We start from the raw sequence: 21,598 nt of genomic DNA, 5'->3' as shown, positions 1-21,598 counted from the left end.
GCGTAAAAATAGCCTGTCCTTTTACTCAACGCATTCTTTCTAAGTGGGTTCATTTCTCTTGTCCAAAAGTGTCAAAGGCAATGGCCCCTATGATTCCGGCTCCCTCAGATTCACATCTTTGTATAATCCTTAACCTGGAGTGTGGGAGGGTCCTTTGAATACAATGGGTGTCCTTAGAAGAAACTGTGAGATAATAACAGTAATGTTTTAAGTTGCTAAATTTGTGGTAGTTTGTTACACAACAATAGAAAATTAATGAAGATTTTGGTACAAGAAATGGGGTTCCAGCCTGCCTGTATCTTCCTTTGCACGTTTTTTTTTTTTTTTTTTTGGCTCAGTGGAATTCAGAGGTGCTTAGCCATCCTGCATAATTGCACTGTGAATCACTGAGAACCAGAGGACAGGCTGTATTAGGCAGATTAATGGCCACCCACAGGTGTTTACATCCTAATATCCAGAGTCTGTGAATATGTCACCTTACATGGCAAAAAGGACTTTAGAGATATGTCGAAGTTAAGGACATTGAAATGGGTAGATTATCCTGGATTATCTGGATGGACTGAATGTAGTTGCAGGCATCTTTCTTAAAAGATGCCTGAATTGTCAGAGTAAGAGAGAGATTTGAAGATGCTACCCTGCTGGCTTTGAGGATGGGGGAAGGGACCATGGACCAAGGAATACAGGAATACAGGTCCATGCTTTTACAGGCTTTTAGAAGCTAGAAGAGTCAAGGAAACAGAGCCTCCAGAAGGAATGCATCCTTACTAATGCCTTGATTTTAGCTTAGTAAGACCCATTTCAGATTTGTGACTATATGACAGTAAATTTGTGTTATTTTAAGACACTAAGTTTGTGGTACTTAGATACAGCAACAATTTGAAACTAATGTATAGACCTATACAAATATGCTCAATTAAGTTCAACTACTGTGTAAAAACAATTCAATGGAAGTAGGTTCAATGGACTTTTCAACAAATCATGATGAATGAGTTAGACATCTATAGGCAAAAGAAAAACAGAAAAAAACCCTTACATGTTGACTGAACAAAAACTAACTCAAATGGACTATGGGTTTAAATATAAAAGTAAAACTATAAAATGTTTAATAGAAAACATAGGCGAGTCAAAGAATTCTTAGGCTTGTCACCAAAAGAGATCTCTAAAAGGAAAAAAAAAATAAATTGGCCTTCATCAAATTTAAAGGAAACAAAGAACTTTTTGTTCTGTGCAAGTCCACATGAAGAGGATGAAAAGACAAGCAAAGACTGGGATAAAATATTTGTCAACCACATACCCCCCCACAAAAGAGTTGAATCTAGACTATATAAAGAACTCTCAAAACTCCACAGTAAATAAATGATCCAATTAGAAAATGGTCAAAAGACATGAACAGACATTTCACCAAAGAGGATATACAGAAGGCAAATTAGCACAGGAAAAGATGTTCATCATCATCAGTCATTAAGGAAAGACAAAGTAAACCCATAGTGAGGTACTTCTGCACATCTGTTAGAATGATTCAAATAAAAAACAGTACAATAGCAAATGCTATTGTTCAATGATGTACAGAAATTGGATCTCACCAAAGTGGCTGGTGGGAATGTAAAATAGTACAGCTACTCAGAAAAATACTTTGGCAGTTTTTTAACAAATTAACATCCAACCACTATAAGACCCAGTAATTGTACTTTGGGGCATTTATCCTAGAATAATGAAAATTTATGGTCATACAAAAATATGTACACAAATGTTTATAGCAGCTTTCTTTACAAGAGCCAAACCCTAGAAACAATCTAGATGTCTTTTAATGGACAAATAATTAAACTGTGATACATCCATGCCATGGAATACCATTTAACGATGAAAAGGAATACACTGAAGTAGAGTCACAGATATAGAAAACAAACTTCAAGTTACCAGGGGATAAGCGAGGGAGGGAGGGATAAATTGGGAAATTGGGACTGACATATATACACTACTATATATAAAATAGATAACTAATGAGAACCTACTGTATAGCACATGGTACTCTACTCAGTACTCTGTAATGGCCTATATGGGAAACAAATCTAAGAAAAGAGTGGATATATGTATAACTGATTCACTTTGCTGTACATCTGAAACTAACACAACATTGTAAATCAACTATACTCCAATAAAATTTTTTTTTTTAAAGTTGAAAAGGAATAGACTACTGATACATGCAAGAACCTGGATGAAATCCCCAGAGAATTCGATTGAGTGAAAAATGGCAATTCCAAAAGGTTACATACTGTATAATTCCATTTATATAACATTCTTGAAATGAAAAAATTATAGAAATGGAGATCAGATTAGTGGTGGTCAAAAGTTAAGGAGTGACTGTGGGAAGAGGGAAGTGCGTGTGGTTATAAAGGCAACATTTGGGAAACTTGTGGTAGTGGAAGTGTTCTATATCTTGACTATTCCATATCACTATCCTGGTTGTGATATTGTACTATAGCTTTGCAAGATGTTACCATTGGGGAATACTGTTTAAGAATTCACACCAGATCTTACTGTATTATTTCTTACAACTGCATGGAAATCTACAACTATCTTAATATAAAAAGTGTAATTAAAAAAACTATATATAATGAAAAATACCAGATGCTCAATAAATATTTGGTGGAATTAATAAATGAATGAATTCAATTAAATACCTATATTACCTTTACATGAACACATCAGTTATTAGATAATAAAAATGATCAAATAAAATGAAAGAAGATACAGCAAATTTGGCATATTTTAGATAGGCAAATATTTGTTCAGTAAATGACTAAACTAATATGATATCCCAAACTACTGATTTTGAACTCTACAAGTAGAAAATGGTAAATAATTTGTTTCTGAACAACAAAAACATGAATGAAATCTAGCATTCTAATCTAACGCATACTCTATGTGTAGATAAAATGCGTGACACATACATTCTGAGTAGTTGTCATTTCTATCAATACTCGTGTGTTTTATTGACATTTGAAGGGATGATAATCATTTATGGAATTTTTTTTAAATGCACAAATTATAAAAGGACTGGAAAGTCACTGAGTTTTTAAAAAAATATTATTTTAACTATCTCGTCTTATTAACTAAGGCTCCCACTTTGGTGATGAAAAAAGATGTTAAGTAATTACATAAAACAGAAGATGAGATCTGTCTTCAGAGGCTTTACAAACTACAAAGACAAGATGGCCATATCCTAAACAGAGGACAATACATTTTTTTCTAATTATATGACGTACTGCGTAGTATAGTATCTTGAGCATACAAGGTACTGAAATGTTTAGTAAGTTAAATTTTTTTTAAAACCTGACATGATTGCTCAGAGAAGGAAATATCCTACTGTGAGCCATGACTGACTGGAAAATAATTCTAGGTTGATGTACACCTTGAAATATCCTGGAATTTGCCCAAAGACTGATGAAGGCTTTTCAGTAAAAAAAAAAGTAAGATTTGGCACTTGTGAGGGGAAAAAAGTCTGTGTGGAAGATTAGAAATAATAAAAGATGGTGGGTGGATAAAGAACCTTCAACTAAGGTAAGAAACTTGAAGACCACAGCATTTTTTTAAGGTAATAAATACAAAGCAACTTTCCCAGGTATTAAAGTTGGAACACACATTTGTTTGTTCCTTTGATTTTTAAGTCTAATCGCCTCTGTAAAACCCTTGCTTTTCGACCTGACAATGTTTACAAAATCATTATAGATGGAGAAGCGGAAGTTGTGCTGGTAGAGTTTTAATGTCACAGCTGTGCACTGCCCAAATTGCCTAGGGATACAGAAAAGGCAATTAAGAGATGATTACAATAACTATTTCCTTCAGAGTAGGCTTTATGTTTTTTCTGTGCAAAGTTAAGCTCTTCTACCGTTGTGATCTCATGGCACCTGTTCATGTCTGTACTAAAGGGCTTAACAGAAAGCAATGATTATTTGATACGTATCTGACTCCTTATACATATTCAGCCTATGATTAAAGACTTGGACACTCAGAAATGTTCTACATCAAATCTATGTAACAACTTTAGTCTTTTAGACAAACATAAAATGAAACAAAATATAATCCAAACTACTTGAACTGTCATTAAATTTAATAAAATTGTATTAGAAATCATATGCAAGGTGTCATGTACAATTATTCATTCCTAGTGCCTAACACATGGTAAGGGCTTTTAAATGCTAAATGAAGGAATGGATAAATCCAAATCTGTTGAGAAAAAAACCATACTATGAAGCAAGTACTGGGAATTAAGGAGTGACTTCTACATTAATTGATGATTTGCAGGCAGAAATGGATGCGTTGATGAAGTTTAATGGGTTTTAAATATAGAACACCAAACTTTCATATAATTGCATTGATAAGGCAAAATTCCATTTACACAGATAACATTATAACAATCATATTTTCTCTGTGCCTGTATAATGCAAGTGTGAATACTTTAAATTAGAACTTTTAGAAGTTTGAGAGGCACCTTATTAAAAAGCACAAGAAGCAACACCCTAATGAGAGAATACTTCAATTATATCTGTAACTACTGATCACAACCAAGAAATAAATCAAAGAAATAATAAATAAACCAACATAGTATCCGCAGGAAAAATTTTTTTTACATGAAACCTTACCTGGATCCATTTATCTGGAACTGCCATGGCTAATCGATAATCAAAGCCAGCCCCTCCCAGGGAAATTGGAAAACACAGAGCGGGCATTCCTGATACATCCTAAAATAAAGAGCATCAGAATTATCAGTTCATATTGCTTAAACTTTTACTATATATTCTTCTGACAGTAAAATCCAGGCCAAGAAATACAAACAATAAATAGGGGCGAATACTCTTGGAGTACTTTGGTAGCATAACTGTAAAAGTAGATAAAATTGTGATAATGTATCTCATTTCCCAATAAGATTTTGTGTAATGCTTTTCATTTCAGGACAAATTTGATCTCTTTTCCTTAGTAGCACATAGAGAACACAAAATAGTAAAAGTGTTATTGTTGAAACATAGCTTCTTATACTAATTTTTGAGTACTATATTTATTAACTACTTCTTTCATCAAACATAAAAATACATGTGCCATATATCTGTTATTCTTGTTCTCTTTGTATACAGCATGGACATATAGTGTATTTTGTGAGAACTTAGCTTCTGATGAAATGGAAAGTAGAGTTAGCACACTAAGAGCGAAGAAGCAAGATGGCTTTCACTATAGTCAGTTACACTTGGAAATGGTCTTTGAGGTTATCTAGTGGATTCTCTTCATTTAGAAGATACAGAAATCGAGGCTTATTGAGGTGAAGGGATCACTAAAGACATGTTTCTCCATGGTAGAGCCAGGACTCAGACATCTGGCCTTTTGACAGGGTCTTCCTACTGTCATGACACCACTAGATTATCAGTAATCAAATAAATATACAATCAAACAGATAAGTAAAAAAATAATGGTACAAGGACCCAAATGCAACAAAATACATTATTATAACAACTGTGGTAAAATATGGGACAAGTACTAGTAATTCTAACTCCACAATATCTTTCCAATAAATTCTTTTCCTTTGCTCCATTTCTACAGACACTATCTTATTTAACCTACATTACTGTTTGCTTCAACCACTATGTTTCCAAACAAAGTTCCCCATCTCCAGTTTCTCTTTACCCTAATTGCTGCTGAAGAGTCTGCTCCTATCACTGCTTGCCGATAGCTTTCAATAGCCAACAATAAAAAACTCAAATTCTTCAATTTAAGATATAATTCAACAATTATACTTTAAGTGTTGACAATATAGTTCACTATTTGATTATCGGCTTCCTCATTCACTGTTAAAATTTAAGATCCATGGAGCAGGACTTTTGTTGCTGTTGCTGTTGCCATTGTCCACTGACATATGCCAGGAATCTACAATAGTAGAAGAGTCGCTGGCATAAGGCAGGAACTCAGTAACTCCCTGCTGAGTGAATGCATGAAGGTGCTGCCAAGGATTTCAAGATACATAAGACATAATACTTGACTTGCTGGATTCATGAACTAGGACCTAAATGAACATGCACACACATACACTTATCACGAAATGACAACGTGCGTGGCTGTCATAATTGTTAGCTGAAGTACACAGAAAGTGCAAGGAAGAGACCTCTATCTTTCCATCGTTATTTTTACTATTTCATTTCAAATATTCAATACCTCATCCACTTTGAAACATTTACTCTTCCCTGTACTTGTCACAAGCTTTTCTGTGTGTGTCATCGCCCAAATTCTTTGGATCATTTTCCTTACTTCCTATGAAAGACTATACTCTGAGCTATACTCTGACTATACATACTCTGAGCTCTCTGAGACTTAACTGCTTCTTCTTCCACAACACCTCATCCTCAAACTTGTCCCACAGAAAAGCTGGAAAAAAAGAAACATATGACCTCTCTGGACTTCCAAAATATGTATTAATTGTTTTCTAATGGAAGAGAGCTACAGTTAAATATAGTACATGGTGGAATATATCCATAAGAAAGTATTCGTCAATAATATCTTATTTCTACATACTTCCTTATAGTTTATAAAAGTGAAAAAAGATGAATTAAAAAAAGTGAAAAAGGATGAATGTTTAACAGAAAAGAAACCATTTTAAAAGAATTATATTTATCAAAATATGTCACATTTTCACAGATATGATAGGTATTCAGTTCAATTCCTTATAAACACTGGCTGAATATGTATTAATCTCAGGCACCTGTGTTAGGCACTGGAATTACGGACACAATGCCTTCCCAAAAGAATTTTCGTAAGACCCAGAGTTTTCCTAAGACTAGTGATAAGATGACATTAAAGATCAAAATAATTTTTCTCAAGAAAACATTAAGGTACAGTCTATATTCAGTCTACAGGTAGTTTTAGCAAATAGTTTGAAAGGAAATAGAATCTGCTAAGAAAAATATTTGGACACCAATTGGTCGTAACTCCTAAATCTGACTACTAGAAGGCTGCCCCATTAATGCATATGAGATATTTCTAGCTCTCTTCTGGAAGTACAGAGTTAATGACTATTCTTTTAAAATCTTAAAAGAAAAAGAAAAAGTAAACATAATGGTCACTAAAATAAATATGCTTTAAATATAAAGGAGTTGATGCTTACTGACATAGATATTAAAATGATCATGTATGTTTCAAATGAAGTTAAAATAGTTTTAATTCTTTAATATCTAAAGATGACTCATGACTATTCCAGAGGGGTAAAAAGCCTCAGTTATGAAAAAAATATTTTTAATTAACACAGCAAATATAACCATGTATAATAGTTGATATACAGAAAAAAGTCTTCAATTTTAATAACTATTATTATAAATAAATTCAAATTTCTACTACAGGACTTTATTATAACATTGCATTACTTATTCATTACACCACATTCCTTTCTTAAAAAAAAAAGTTCATGAGGATCAATTCCACATTTTGAAGAGACTCCCACTAGACAAAAGTGATGTATTGAAATTGAAGTAGTTTTCAATTTAAGTAGAATAAATTGAAGATACATCTTGTTTTAAAAATATCTAAAACCAAGTAATATAAAGTAGGCTAAAGTCCCCAAGTTTCCTTGGTAGAAACACTGATAATCAGACAAGAGCTCCCTAGATGATGAAACTATTTTACTTGAAATGAATGGAAAGATCAATGTAACAATTTTAAGTTTCATGTATTAAATAATTACTTCTTTTTCTTCAGTACCCACTTCTGATTTGTGCTGTCATTAATTGTTTGTAGTAATTTGTTATATATAATGTCTCGGCTTCAAATTGCCATAAATATAATTGACAAAACTAATTATTTTTTTTGATGTTTAACAGATAATATTAAAATATATAAAGACAAAATAAAAGTTTAAAAGTACTAATTTACATTAGAAAATATTCAGCACAGAAAGTGTTAGCATAAGTACTAAAAAGACTTATAATTTATGACCAAATATAGGTAGGTAGAGATTGTGAAACAATACAGAGTATCAAAATGGCATTGTAATTGTGGGGTTTTTAAATTTTATATGAAAATTTACTCCAGGAATTTAGGATCTATTGCTCTATTCCTAGAAGATATTTAAGAGGCAAAAGGTCTCTGTTCTCGATCCAGAGATAAACCAGGAAATCATATCACCTAGTTTGAGATTTGGAGTTTTGAGAAATGATGTATAGAAAAAAGGCTATACAAATAATAAACACTACAGGAAGGAGACTGTCACTACTGCATATCATTCCAATGAACAAAATGCCAAAAATGTGAAAATACACCTTAACTCTGACTCTTTCAATAGCCTTACTACTTTTATATGCCAACCACTACACTTTGTATAGAACAGTTTTAACACACTAAGTTCAATTTTAATAATAATTCCTAGTTAGAGGACTCACAAAACCAGAGGGACTTTACTACTAAATATAAATTAGCATAAGCATTTAACAAACTTCTTAATTTATCAAATTTATCACCAAGAGGGGAATTGTCAATTATGCATATATCGAATTATATCATTACAGTGCAGCTTTGGGACAGTTAATCATGAACCTTCAGTAATCATGAATAACTAGTGAACATTTGGCAATTTCAGAGCAATAACGTAAACAAGGAAGGTAATCGCATCAGAACAAGAGAGGTTTCAGAGAAGCTCGCAGGCAGTGATCCATGCCATCTCTAATGATTAAACCAGAAAGGAAAAAAAAATTAAACAGCCAGACACATATTAATATTCAATTCTTTTCTGTGCTGAAGGTCACATGGCAAAAGGACCTGTCCACTGATTAGGGTATTTTACTTTCTAACCACTGGCAGTTTCTTTTTTAACAATGGAATAATGACAAGTAATTAGGGTACATTATCTGATAATAGGAAAACAGTGAATTCTGAATAATGTGCCATCCACACAAGGTAGCTGCACTATAGTCAGGGTATAATTGCACTTATGCAATTACTGACAACATAGAGATCATTCAAATATTGTATGCTGATAAAATGTTCTATTTTAAAGGGGGTCAGAGGGTAGAGATCATTATAGCTTTACCTCAGCTATTGTTATAGAATCTGGATACAGCGTGTGAACCAAATGATTTGCCAACATGATATAAGTCAAAGCGTCTTCATCTACTTCTAGTCCAAAATACTCATGGTAGTCACCGGAAAAATTCTGACCTAGAGAACAGAAAACCAATATGGATGCATCATCTTAGCATGCAAGTCTTAACTCTGCACAAATGCCTCCACCAATTAGATGGTTGATATCAGTTTTGTTATCATAGCAAAATGTCATGAGCCAGCAATTATATGATTTAACTTACAAAAGTACTCCATATCTACATTCAAAGTTCAGACAATCCTGAAATTCAATTTTTGTTTTACAAACACAAACAAAAACCCTGTGATTTAAAATTTTTATTTAATTTGAACTGAATTTTACAGGAGAAAAATGAAGTAAAATGATACCAAAGAGGGCTTCCCTGGTGGCGCAGTGGTTGGGAATATGCCTGCCAATGCAGGGGACACGGGTTCAATCCCTGGTCCGGGAAAATCCCACATGCTGTGGAGCAACTAAGCCCGTGTGCCACAACTACTGAGCCTGCGCTCTGGAGCCCGCAAGCCACAACTACTGAGCCTGAGTGCCACAACTACTAAAGCCTGCGTGCCTAGAACTCGTGCTCTGCAATGGGAGAGGCCACGCAATGAGAAGCCCATGCACCGCAACTAAGAGCAGCCCCTGCTCGTCACAACTAGAGAGGGCCCGCACGCAGCAACGAAGACCCAACACAGCCAAAAAATAAATAAATAAAAGAAATAAATTAAAAACTAAAAAATGAGACCAAAGAGATTCATAAATTTTGTTTTAGATACATTTTTTGTCACACTAAGAGATCTTAATGTTAGCTAGCTCCTATTCAATCCCTCTGAAGAAAAGGGAGGATTTTGTCTGTCGGTGGGCATTTAGGTTGCTTCCACGACCTGGCTATTGTAAACGGTGTTGCAATGAACATTGGGGTGCATGTATCATTTTGAATTATGGTTTTCTCTGGGTATATGCTCAGTAGTGGGATTGCTGGGTCATATGGTAATTCTATTTTTAGTTTTTTAAGGAACCTCCATACTGTTCTCCATAGTGGCTGTATCAATTTACATTTCCAGCAACAGTGAAAGAGGGTTCCCTTTTCTCCACACCCTCTCCAGCATTTGCTGTTTGTAGATTTTCTGATAATGCCCATTCTAACTGGTGTGAGGTGATACCTCATTGTAGTTTTGATTTGCATTTCTCTAATAATTAGTGATGATGAACAGCTTTTCATGTGCATCTTGGCCATTTGTATACTTTCTTTGGAGAAATGTCTGTTTAGGTCTTCTTACCATTTTTGAATTGGGTTGTTTGTTTTTTTAATGTTGAGCTGCATGAGCTGTTTATATATTTTGGAGATTACTCCTTTGTCCATTGATTCATTTGCAAATATTTTTTCCCATTCTGAGGGTTGTCTTTTTGTCTTGTTTATAGTTTCCTTTCTTGTGCAAAAGCTTTGAAGTTTCATTAGGTCCCATTTGTTTATTTTTGTTTTTATTTTCATTACTCTAGGAGGTGGATCAAAAAAGATCTTGCTGTGATTTACGTCATATAGTGTTCTTCCTATGTTTTCCTCTAAGAGTTTCATAGTGCCCAGTCTTATGTTTAGGTCTCTAATCCATTTTGAGTTTATTGTTGTGTATGGTGTTGGGGAGTGCTCTAATTTCATTCTTTTACATGTAGCTGTCCACTTTCCCCAGCACCACTTATTGAAGAGACTGCCTTTTCTCCACTGTATATCCTTGCCTCCTTTGCCATAGATTAGTTGACCATAGGTGTGTGGGTTTATCTCTGGGCTTTCCATCCCATTCCACTGATCTATATTTCTGGTTCTGTGCCAGTATCATATTGTCTTGATTACTGTAGCTTTGTAGTATAGTCTGAAGTCAGGGAGCCTGATTGCTCCAGCTCCATTTTTTTCCCTAAAGACTGCTTTGGCTATCTGGGGTCTTTTGTGTCTCCATACAAATTTTAAGATTTTTTTGTTCTAGTTCTGTAAAAAACGCCATTGGTAATTTGAAAGGGATTGCATTGAATCTGTAGATTGCTTTGGTAGTATAGTCATTTTCACAATATTGATTCTTCCAAACCAAGAACATGGTATATCTCTCTATCTGTTTGTATCATCTTTAATTTCTTTCATCAGTGTCTTATAATTTTCTGCATACAGGTCTTTTGTCTCCTTAGGTAGGTTTATTCCTAGGTATTTTATTCTTTTTGTTGCAATGGCAAATGGCAGTGTTTCCTTTATTTCTCTTTCACATTTTTCATCATTAGTGTATAGGAATTCAACGGATTTCTGTGCATTGATTTTGTATCCTGCAACTTTTCCAAATTCATTGATTAGGTCTAGTAGTTTTCTGGTGGCATCTTTAGGATTCTCTATGTATAGTATCATGTCATCTGCAAACAGTGACAGTTTTACTTCTTCTTTTCCATTCTGTATTTCTTTTATTTCTTTTTCTTCACTGATTACCGTGGCTAGGACTTCCAAAACTATGTTGAATAAGAGTGGTGAGAGTGGACATCCTTGTCTAGTTCCTGATCTTAGAGGAATGCTTTCAGTTTTTCACCATTGAGAATGATGTGTGCTGTGGGTTTGTCATATATGGCCTTTACTATGTTGAGGTAGGTTCCTTGTATGCCCACTTGCTGGAGATTTTTTATCATAAATGGGTGTTGAATATTTTCAAAAGCTTTTTCTGCATCTATTGAGATGATCATATGGTTTTTCTTCTTCAATTTGTTAATATGGTGTACTCCTTTGATTGATTTTCGTGCATTGAAGAATCCTTGCATCCCTGGGATAAATCCCACTAGATCATGGTGTATGATCATTTTAATGTGCTGTTGGATTCTGTCTGCTAGTATTTTATTGAGGGTTTTTGCATCTATATTCATCAGTGATATTGGTCTGTAATTTTCTTTTTTTGTAGTATCTTTGTCTGGTTTTGGTATCAGCGTGATGGTGGCCTCATAGAATGAGTTTGGGAGTGTTCCTTCCTCTGCAATTTTTTGGAAGAGTTTGAGAAGGATGGGTGTTAGCTCTTCTCTACATGTTTAGTAGAATTCACCTATGAAGCCATCTGGTCCTGGACTTTTGTTTCTTGCAAGATATTTAATCACAGTTTCAATTTCATTACTTGTGATTGGTCTGTTCATATTTTCTATTTCTTCCTGGTTCAGTCTTGGAAGGTTATACCTTTCTAAGAATTTGTCCATTTCTTCGGGGTTGTCCGTTTTATTGGCATAGAGTTGCTTGTAATAGTCTCATAGGATGCTTTGTATTTCTCTGGTGTCTGTTGTAACTCGTCCTTTTTCATTTCAAATTTTAATGATTTGAGTCTTCTCCCTCTTTTTCTTGATGAGTCTGGCGAATGGTTTATCAATTTTGTTTATCTTCTCAAAGAACAAGCTTTTAGTTTTATTGATCTTTCCTATTGTTTTCCTTCTTTCTATTTCATTTATTTCTGCTCTGATCTTTATGATTTCTTTCCTTCTGCTAACTTTAGGTTTTGTTTGTTCTTCTTTCTCTAGTTCCTTTAGATGTAAGGTTACATTGTTTATTTGAGATTTTTCTTGTTTCTTGAGGTAGACTTGTATAGCTATAAACTTCCCTCTTAGAACTGCTTTTGCTTCATCCGATACATTTTGGATCGTTGTGTTTTCATTGTCATTTGTCTCTAGGTATTTTTTGATTTCCTGTTTGATTTCTTCAGTGATCTCTTGGCTATTTAGTAACGTATTGTTTAGCCTCCACGTGTTTGTGTTTTTTACGTTTTCCCTTTAGTTCATTTCTAATCTCATAGCGTTGTGGTCAGAAAAGATGCTTAAAATGATTTCAATATTCTTAAATTTACTGAGGCTTGATTTGTGACCCAATATGTGATCTGTCCTGGAGAATGTTCTGCGTGCACTTTAGAAGAAAGTGTAATCTGTTGTTTTTGGATGGAATGTCCTATAAATATCAATTAAATCTCTCTGGTCTATTGTGTCATTTAAAGCTTGTGTTTCCTTATTAATTTTCTGTTTGAATGATCTGTCCATTGGTGTTGAGGTGTTAAAGTCCCCCACTATTATTGTGTTACTGTCAAATTCCTCTTTTATAGCTCTTAGCAGTTGCCTTATGTATTGAGGTGCTCCTATGTTGGGTTCATATACATTTATAATTGTTATATCTTCTTCTTGGATTGATCCCTTGATCATTATGTAGTGTCCTTCCTTGTCTCTTGTAACATTCTTTATTTTAAAGTCTATTTTATCTGATATGAGTATTGCTACTCCAGGTTTCTTCTGATTTCCATTTGCATGGAATATCTTTTTCCATCCCCTCACTTTCGGTCTGTATGTGTCCCTAGGTCTGAAGTGGGTCTCTTGTAGACAGCTTATATGGGTCTTGTTTTTGTATCCATTCAGCAATCCTGTGTCTTTCGGTTGGAGCTTTTAATCCATTCACATTTAAGGTAATTATTGATATGTATGTTCCTATTACCATTTACTTAATGGTTTTGGGTTTGTTTTTTGTAGGTCCTTTTCTTTTCTTGCTCTTCCTACCTACAGAAGTTTTATACCATTTGTTCTAGAGCTGGTTTGGTGGTGCTGAATACTCTTAGCTTTTGCTTGTCTGTAAAGCTTTTGATTTCTCCATCGAATCTGAATGAGATCCTTGCCGGGTAGAATAATCTTGGTTGTAGGTTCTTCCCTTTCATCACTTTAAATATGTCATGCCACTCCCTTCTGACTTGTAGAGTTTCTGCTGAGAAATCAGCTGTTCACCTTATAGGAGTTCCCTTGTATGTTATTTGTCGTTTTTCCCTTGCTGCTTTCAATAATTTTTCTTTGTCTTTAATTTTTGCCAATTTGATTACTATGTGTCTCAGTGTGTTTCTCCTTGGGTTTATCCTGTATGGGATTCTCTGCGCCTCCTGGTCTTGGGTGGCTATTTCCTTTCCCATGTTAGCTATGTTTTCGACTATAATCACTTCAAATATTTTGTCGGGTCCATTCTCTCTGTCTTCTCCTTCTGGGACCCCTATAATGCCAATGTTGCTGCGTTTAATGTTGTCCCAGAGGTCTCTTAGACTGTCATCATGTGTTTTCATTGTTTTCTCTTTATTCTCTTCTGCAGCAGTGAATACCAGTATTCTGTCTTCCAGGTCACTTATCCAATCTTCTGCCTCAGTGATTCTGCTATTGACTCCTTCTAGTGTATTTTTCATTTCAGTTATTACATTGTTCATCTCTGTTTGTTTGTTCTTTAATTCTTCTAGGTCTTTTTTTTTTTTTTTTTTTTTTGCGGTACGCGGGCCTCTCACTGTTGTGGCCTCTCCCGTTGTGGAGCACAGGCTCCAGATGCACAGGCTCAGTGGCCATGGCTCATGGGCCTAGCCGCTCCGCAGCACGTGGGATCTTCCCGCACTGGGGCATGAACGGGCGTCTCCTGCGTCAACCACTGTGCCACCAGGGAAGACCCCTCTTCTAGGTTTTTGTTAAACATTTCTTGCTTCTCAATCTCTGCCTCCATTATTTCTCCTAGTTCCTGGATTATCTTCACTATCACTATTCTGAATTCTTTTTCTGGAAGGTTGCCTATCTCCTCTTCATTTAGTTGGTTTCTGGGGTTTTATCTTGTTCCTTCAACTGGTACATAGCCCTCTGCCTTTTCATCCTGTCTATCTTTCTGTGAATGTGGTTTTTGTTCCACAGGCTGCAGGATTGTAGTTCTTCTTGCTTCTGCTCTCTGCCCTCTGTTGGATTAGGCTATCTAAGAGGCTTGTGCATGTTTCCTGATGGGAAGGACTGGCGGTGGGTAGAGATGGCTGTTGTTCTGGTGGGCAGAATTCAATAAAACTTGAATCCCCTTGTCTGCTAATGGGTGGGGCTGGGTTCCTTCCCTGTTGTTTGTTTGGCCTGAGGTGACCCAACTCTGAGGCCTTCCCGGGCTTTTTGTTGGTACTAATGGCGGACTCTGGGAGGGCTCACATCAAGGAGTACTTCCCAGAACTTCTGTTACCAGTGTCCTTATCCTCGTGGTGAGCCACAGCCACACCCCGCCTCTGCAGGAGTCCCTCCAAGGCTAGCAGGTAGGTCTGGTTCAGTCTCCTATGGAGTCACTGCTCCTTCCCTTGGGTTCCGATGCACACACTACTTTGTGTGTGCCCTCCAAGAGTGGAGTCTCTGTTTTCCCCAGTCCTGTCGAAGTTCTCTAATCAAATCTTGCTATCCTTCAAAGTCTGATTCTCTACAAATTCCTCCTCCCGTTCCCAGACCCCCAGGTTGGAAAGCCTGATGTGGGGCTCAAAACCTTCACTCCAGTTGGTAGACTTCTGTGGTATAAGTGTTCTCCAGTTTGTGATTCACCCACCCAGCAGTTATGGGATTTGATTTTATTGTGATTGCACCCCTCCTATCATCTCATTGTGGCTTCTCCTTTGTCTTTGGATGTGGGGTATCTTTTTTCATGTGTTCCAGTGTTTTCCTGTCGATGACTGTTCAGCAGTTAGTTGTGATTCCAGTGTTCTAGCAAGACGGAGTGAGAGCACGTCCTTCTACTCCGCCATCTTGAAGAATGTCTACTGTCTCAGTATTTGTTATTATCCTCATCTCAAAGTGGGAAAGCATGCTAAGTAACTCAGAATGTTTTTCTTTACCATTTCTTGGACCCTGTACCCATAAAAAGCATATCCCATATCCATGGATTTCAGTTCATTTCACCAATTCCACAATTCCTTGGATAATACCTAGCCCTCAGCACAGCGAGGTTCTGCTGGGGCATGTAGGTGTTTTAATCTAGGAGAGGATATTTTTGAATTTTGTATTGCTTGCCTTTTTCATCCCCTAAGTCAGCTTCTCTCCAAAGTGGAAGATATCAATGAAATCTGTCATGTCTTATAGATTCAACTTCTTCCCTAGGAATGTTTCATGTGGCCAGCATCTTGACTGAGAGCAGCTAACAGCACACTTTGAATATAGCATCTTTTCTTGGCAGCCACTTTTTGATTTATACTCTAAAGTCAATTTTTTGGATTGGTTGTTGCCAGTAAATATTTGGTCATTAAAAAAATAATAATTATTCTCCATGTTATCAATTGAAGGATTAGGATTCTGTGATCCCACTTCTCTGTACAACTTTTTAACTGAAGATCTTTGATCCATATTTTTAATTACAGATTAATTTACAATTTAATTTTAACTGAGCACATCTATATTTAAAATATACATATTTTCTTCAATGTTTAATATGCAAAGGAACCCATACATTAACACATGTTCTCATTTATTATTTTTGTTATTTATTTTTCATTACAAATGCTGTCATGTTCACAGCCTGAGGGTGCTGTAATAAATGGTATCCTTAAAAAGCATTTTTAAAAGAATGCTACATATTAAAGAGAGCATATTATTAAGTAGATATATTTCAAAGAAAATCATTATATTTTATTTACTTATAAAATGTATTTGACCCAATCTCTTGCCAAAAAGGGATCAGAGAAAAGACATACACAATGGAACTAATAAAAAATCAATCCAACAATAATGGCTACTGCAGCGACATAACTGAACCCCAAGCCTGGTTGTAATCTTCCAGTAAAAAATAAAATAAAATCATTAGTTACATCTGTAATGTATCAGGTTACCTACCTATTCCATGGTGATGATACAGCATGGATGTAACACCATCAAAACGAAATCCATCAAATCCATATTCTTCCAACCACCATCTTATGTTTGACAGAAGAAATCTTAAAACTTCCCAGCTAAAATATTAGATAAATATATATTTAAGCATAATGTATATAGTATTTTCCTTAATTCTTATACATCATTTGCTAAGAGTAATAATTAAAATCAAAATCTCTCTCTTAGGAATCATGATGTTCAAAGAAATATATCACATAAACAACAGAAAACTACTAAGATTTACCTCATTTGTTTGATGAAATTCATTCTAATAGGAAAATGTGCTAAATTTCTTTAGCTGCAAAATCACTCAATATCTGAGAAAAACCTAAGGAAAAAATGTGTCAGTCTGGTCCAAAGTGCAGGGACTCTGTCTTGTTCAATGAAAACATACAGTGATTACTACACAGTATTGGTTACTAAAAAAAGGAAAAAAAAAAGAAAAAAAAAACAAAAACACAAAGTCTGTCACTTATCTCTGAATTTTCATCACGATTTTTCATGTAATATAACCACAGTTACGTAGTTTCTCCTTTCAGAAAATATAATTTCATTATCAATAGAAAACTGCTTTCAGCCTTCAGTGTTTGCTTAAAATATTTCCTTATTCTACAGTTTAAAACAGATATAGTTCAGAATAAAAAGTAAAATAAAAAAGAGAGTTTTAAAATCAACCATATGATAAGCAGTATTATACTTACTGGACTTGTTTTGTGAGGGTAAAAGAAGGAGACCTAATTACTAGAATATACATGTTTAATAAAGTAAAAAGTTCTACAAGTTAAAGAGTCCTATATCCATAAAAACAGAAAGAAAACAAAGAACTGTTATAACTCAATTAAAAACACCACATGAAACGAGGCTATTTTGGACAATTGAAAAGAAGGCATCATCAATTAGTATTTTTTTTTTAGTCACACAGTTATGGTTGAGTTCTCTATCTCATTATAACTACGGTCTTAAGACTCTAATACCTCATTTAGTTTAATGACAAAGCAGTAATAGTGTACACAATTCCTTAACCCATTTGAAATTTATGTACTTTTTTTAACCTTCAATATATTAAAGAGCCATCTGACATAAGTGGAGATTAAGTCATCACAATCAACTCCAGAATTGTAAATCAAAACTTTGGGGCAAGATGAGTATCGTTGGTAATTAACTGCTTTAAATAAGTTACTTTGAGTTTTGAAAACTTACTCAAAGTTAAGAAATGAAAAAAAAAAACAGAAATCCAAGCAATCCAGTTGATATGAAAGGGAGCCCGGAGGTTCTAGATTGTTAGGTCCAAGCCATGATGAAGGCAGAATATACCAATGTTTCTATTAATGCATATTCATTTAGGGTTTAAAGAGAAAAAATTCTGTTTAACAAAAAGAAATGAATAGATCAAAATTGCTCTATTTTTTTGAAGTTTCTTTAAAATTAATAAACTTTATTTTTTAGAGCAGTTTTGGGTTCACTGAAAAATTTAAAGGAAGCATGCCTATACTTTTTTTTTAACAAGGTTGCTATATGAATATTTCAGAAAGAATAAATTTGCATATCAATAATCCTTTCTAAACAATATTTTGAAAAGGTCATACTTTTCTCATTTGATTGGTAATGTATATTTTACTTCTGAAAGGCAAACTGAAAGTTATTTTTAGCCCAAAATACCTCAGAGTAGGACCAAAACCTGTTTAAAAACTAAATATCTTGGGTAGATGTATGAAGATATGAATATGTAAACCAGAGTTCACAGACTGTCCCTGGGCCTGATCTGACATGTATTACTGTTTTGTTTACCTTGCAGAAGGCAGTAGACCCTTGAACAACACAGGTTCGAACTACACAGGTCCACTTATATTTTTTTTCAATAAATATACAGTCATCCCTCCATATTCTTGGATTAGCATCCTTGGATACAAAGCGACCACAGTATTCATTATACTATGCCACTTTATATAAGGGACTTGAGCATCTGTGGATTTTGGTATATGGTGGGGCTCCTGGAACCAATCTTCTGGAGATGTTGAGGGACAACTGTACTTTCAATTTTCAGTTTGAATTTCTGAAGATGGAACATGTACTTTCTGGTTCCTCCCAGTACCTGCAACGCCACATTTTCATACCAACCCTACTGACACATTTACATCACCATCTTGGGCTGGTGGACATTTACTGTCAATTTCTAACATAAATATTAGACATTTATGTTAGGCAGGTAAACACATTCAAATGTGAAAACTGCATCCTAATATCTACAGAGATAAAGTAAGAGAAAAGAAGAAAAAAAGCCAATGATATTGCAATTCAATAAAAAGCAGAAAAGAAGGTGATGTGAATCTAATTATTAAAAAGAAAGTACTGTGCAATATCACATACTTGATTAAGGGCGGAGTTACTAAATGTCCTACTGATTCCTGTTATTACAATATTTAAACTACCTTCTTCTTGACCAAAAGGAGTTATAAAACTATATTTAACATACTTGGCTGTAACTATGTGAGTAGACAGATTCTTGGTATGAGTAAATAGAAAAAGAATTTCCTGTGATAATCAGAAAAGAAACAATAATGAAAATGGAGCATATAATTAAAATGTTCAAATGGGTTAAAAAAATACTAAATTCTATCCTATGGACCTCTAAAATTCTCTTAACCTGAAACAAAGTCTAAACAACATAAAAATTCTTTAAAAAAATCACCACAAGATTAAACAGATAGGAACAAATCAAATTTGTAGTGCTTTCAAAATAATCCATTTTATTATATTTTATGAATATGTAAATCATTAATAAAACATAAAATAGATGTGTAGTCTGTGGAGATAGAAAAGAGATTCAGTTGACCCTTGAACAATATGGGTTTGAACAGCGTGGGTCCACTAATACGTGGATATTTTTCGATAAATACAGTATCTGTATTTTCATTTTACAGATCTTTAAATTAGCGAACTGTGGGGAAAAGTTTGTGTTCAATTAGAGATCACAATATGTGGAATCAAAAGAACTATAGTTTGAGTCCTGATTCTAATCCAAACTGTTTCAGCTTGAGTGAGTCATTTATCAATACTTTGTTTGTGAGGCAGAGATAGCAGATGTGGATTTCAACTGAGCAGGGGTATGTGCATCTAAACCCCAAGTTGTTCAACGGTCAACTGGACACAAAATTTTACAGGGGAGTAAACTATCTAGAATGAAAATAGTAAAGAAACAAACTCTAGAACATTTTGTTTTTTAACAAAATTTTGGGAAATACATTCAGGAAAAAAATCACATCTAAAATTTTCAAGTTAGTAGCAGTAAATAGAAAGCAAAAGTTAAAAGTATTAATTCTCTGGTTATACATATTTTTTAAAACTAGATTATTTTAAAAAGTTAGTAAAAAAATTGATCTTATAAAGGTAACATTTTATAAATAAATAGCCTTTGTTGTTCAAGAAAAAATAAACTACCAGTGCAGGAAATAGGGGGAAAGACAGACTCATAATTATGTTCCCAATATTTCTGTAGTCCAAATTTTCTCTTATCATTTTAGCATGATAAATCCAGACAGATAAATTCACTCTATAAACTCAGTGTCCTAATAAAACTAATTTAAAACACAGGTTGCTTGCACTCAGATCACAAAAATTGGGGCTTTCAAGACCTAACAAGACAGAGAACCAGGAAGACTGAGGTCTGAGTCCCTAAATAACCAGACCGTACACGTGAGTAATTGCATGGACACAATCCAGAACTCAAAGTTGAAAAACAGCAGGTTTTAGAGGCTTTACAGTATCACTGGAATAAAGATGTAGCTTTCTTTTTTTTTCTTACACTATGTAAACATCTAACTTAATGTTAACAATGTATTCAATTATTATATAAATATATTTATCCCAGGTCACTGAAGTTAAATTACAAGAGGAAAGCTGTGCCGGGAGCCCTCCAGACAACATCCAGATTTAGTGATTCATTAGGGGACCTACAGGAGTAAGCATATAGTCATGCTCATGGCTATGATTTATTACATACAGTAAAAGGATAGAAAGCAAAATCGGTAAAGAAAAAGGTGCATGGGGCAAAGTTCAAAGGAGTCTAGGTGTAAACTTCCAAGAGTCGCCCTCTCCTGATAGTCACACTTAATTCCTCTGACAACAAACTCACAACACTTGTGAAATGTCATCTACCAGGGAAGCTCGTGAGAGACTCAGTTCTCAGGAGTTTTACTGGGGGCTGGTGAAATCTTAAATATATGTTAAAAATCTAAATCTAAAGGACCTCCAGTTGAGGTACTCTGTTTTGCACCCTACTTTTCAGCAGTCACATGTACGATGCAATTATTAAGCTTATACATGAATGAAATCGTTCACTGAATCTAAGCTTTGCCTTATAAATAGAACACCAGAACAAACTTAAGGAATATATATCAGTGAAAATATAGATTTCTGGAAGACATCTATTACTAATCCTACTATCATAAATTTCAAATTCAGCACCCATAAATTGCATTTTTCCTTCTTTGAGGGGCTGAGAAGAAGAGTTAGGATATATTCCAAATTATGACTGAATTACAAATATTACTCAATGTGCTCTGTAGTAATAAATGAACTGAATCATCTCAATTGAATGGTTTGCCTTGAGTCAAAGTAGGAAAACGTCTGGCAAAGGGTACAATAGAAAAGGCAATTTACTTTTTCTACTTCAAAATGTCATCAGACAGCCCATGACACAGTTAATATATCCAGTTGATTAGAGTCCCATAAAAATATAAAGCAGAATTTAAGAGTACAGTTTTACTTTGGTTTGTTACAGCAGACAAGGTGGGGCTTTGATTTTAAGAGTATTCCACTGAC

The 21,598-nt window shown here is 34.6% G+C and overlaps 1 protein-coding gene across 1 annotated transcript in view; it reads right to left on the bottom strand.

Annotated features, from left to right (window-relative positions):
• GBE1 (1,4-alpha-glucan branching enzyme 1) overlaps nucleotides 1–21,598 on the bottom strand; it is a 292,532-nt gene that overhangs the window by 80,447 nt on the left and 190,487 nt on the right. The window contains exons 8-10 of the mRNA XM_067739200.1: nucleotides 16,739–16,854; nucleotides 9,062–9,189; nucleotides 4,644–4,742 (exon numbers count right to left, since the gene is read on the bottom strand). Coding sequence (XP_067595301.1) covers nucleotides 4,644–4,742; nucleotides 9,062–9,189; nucleotides 16,739–16,854 — 343 coding nt within the window. The remainder of the gene's footprint in view (nucleotides 1–4,643; nucleotides 4,743–9,061; nucleotides 9,190–16,738; nucleotides 16,855–21,598) is intronic.

This window comes from Pseudorca crassidens, chromosome 5 (genome assembly GCF_039906515.1).
Source record: "Pseudorca crassidens isolate mPseCra1 chromosome 5, mPseCra1.hap1, whole genome shotgun sequence".
Classification (NCBI taxonomy): domain Eukaryota; kingdom Metazoa; phylum Chordata; class Mammalia; order Artiodactyla; family Delphinidae; genus Pseudorca; species Pseudorca crassidens.
This window is presented reverse-complemented; position numbering and strand designations above follow the sequence as displayed.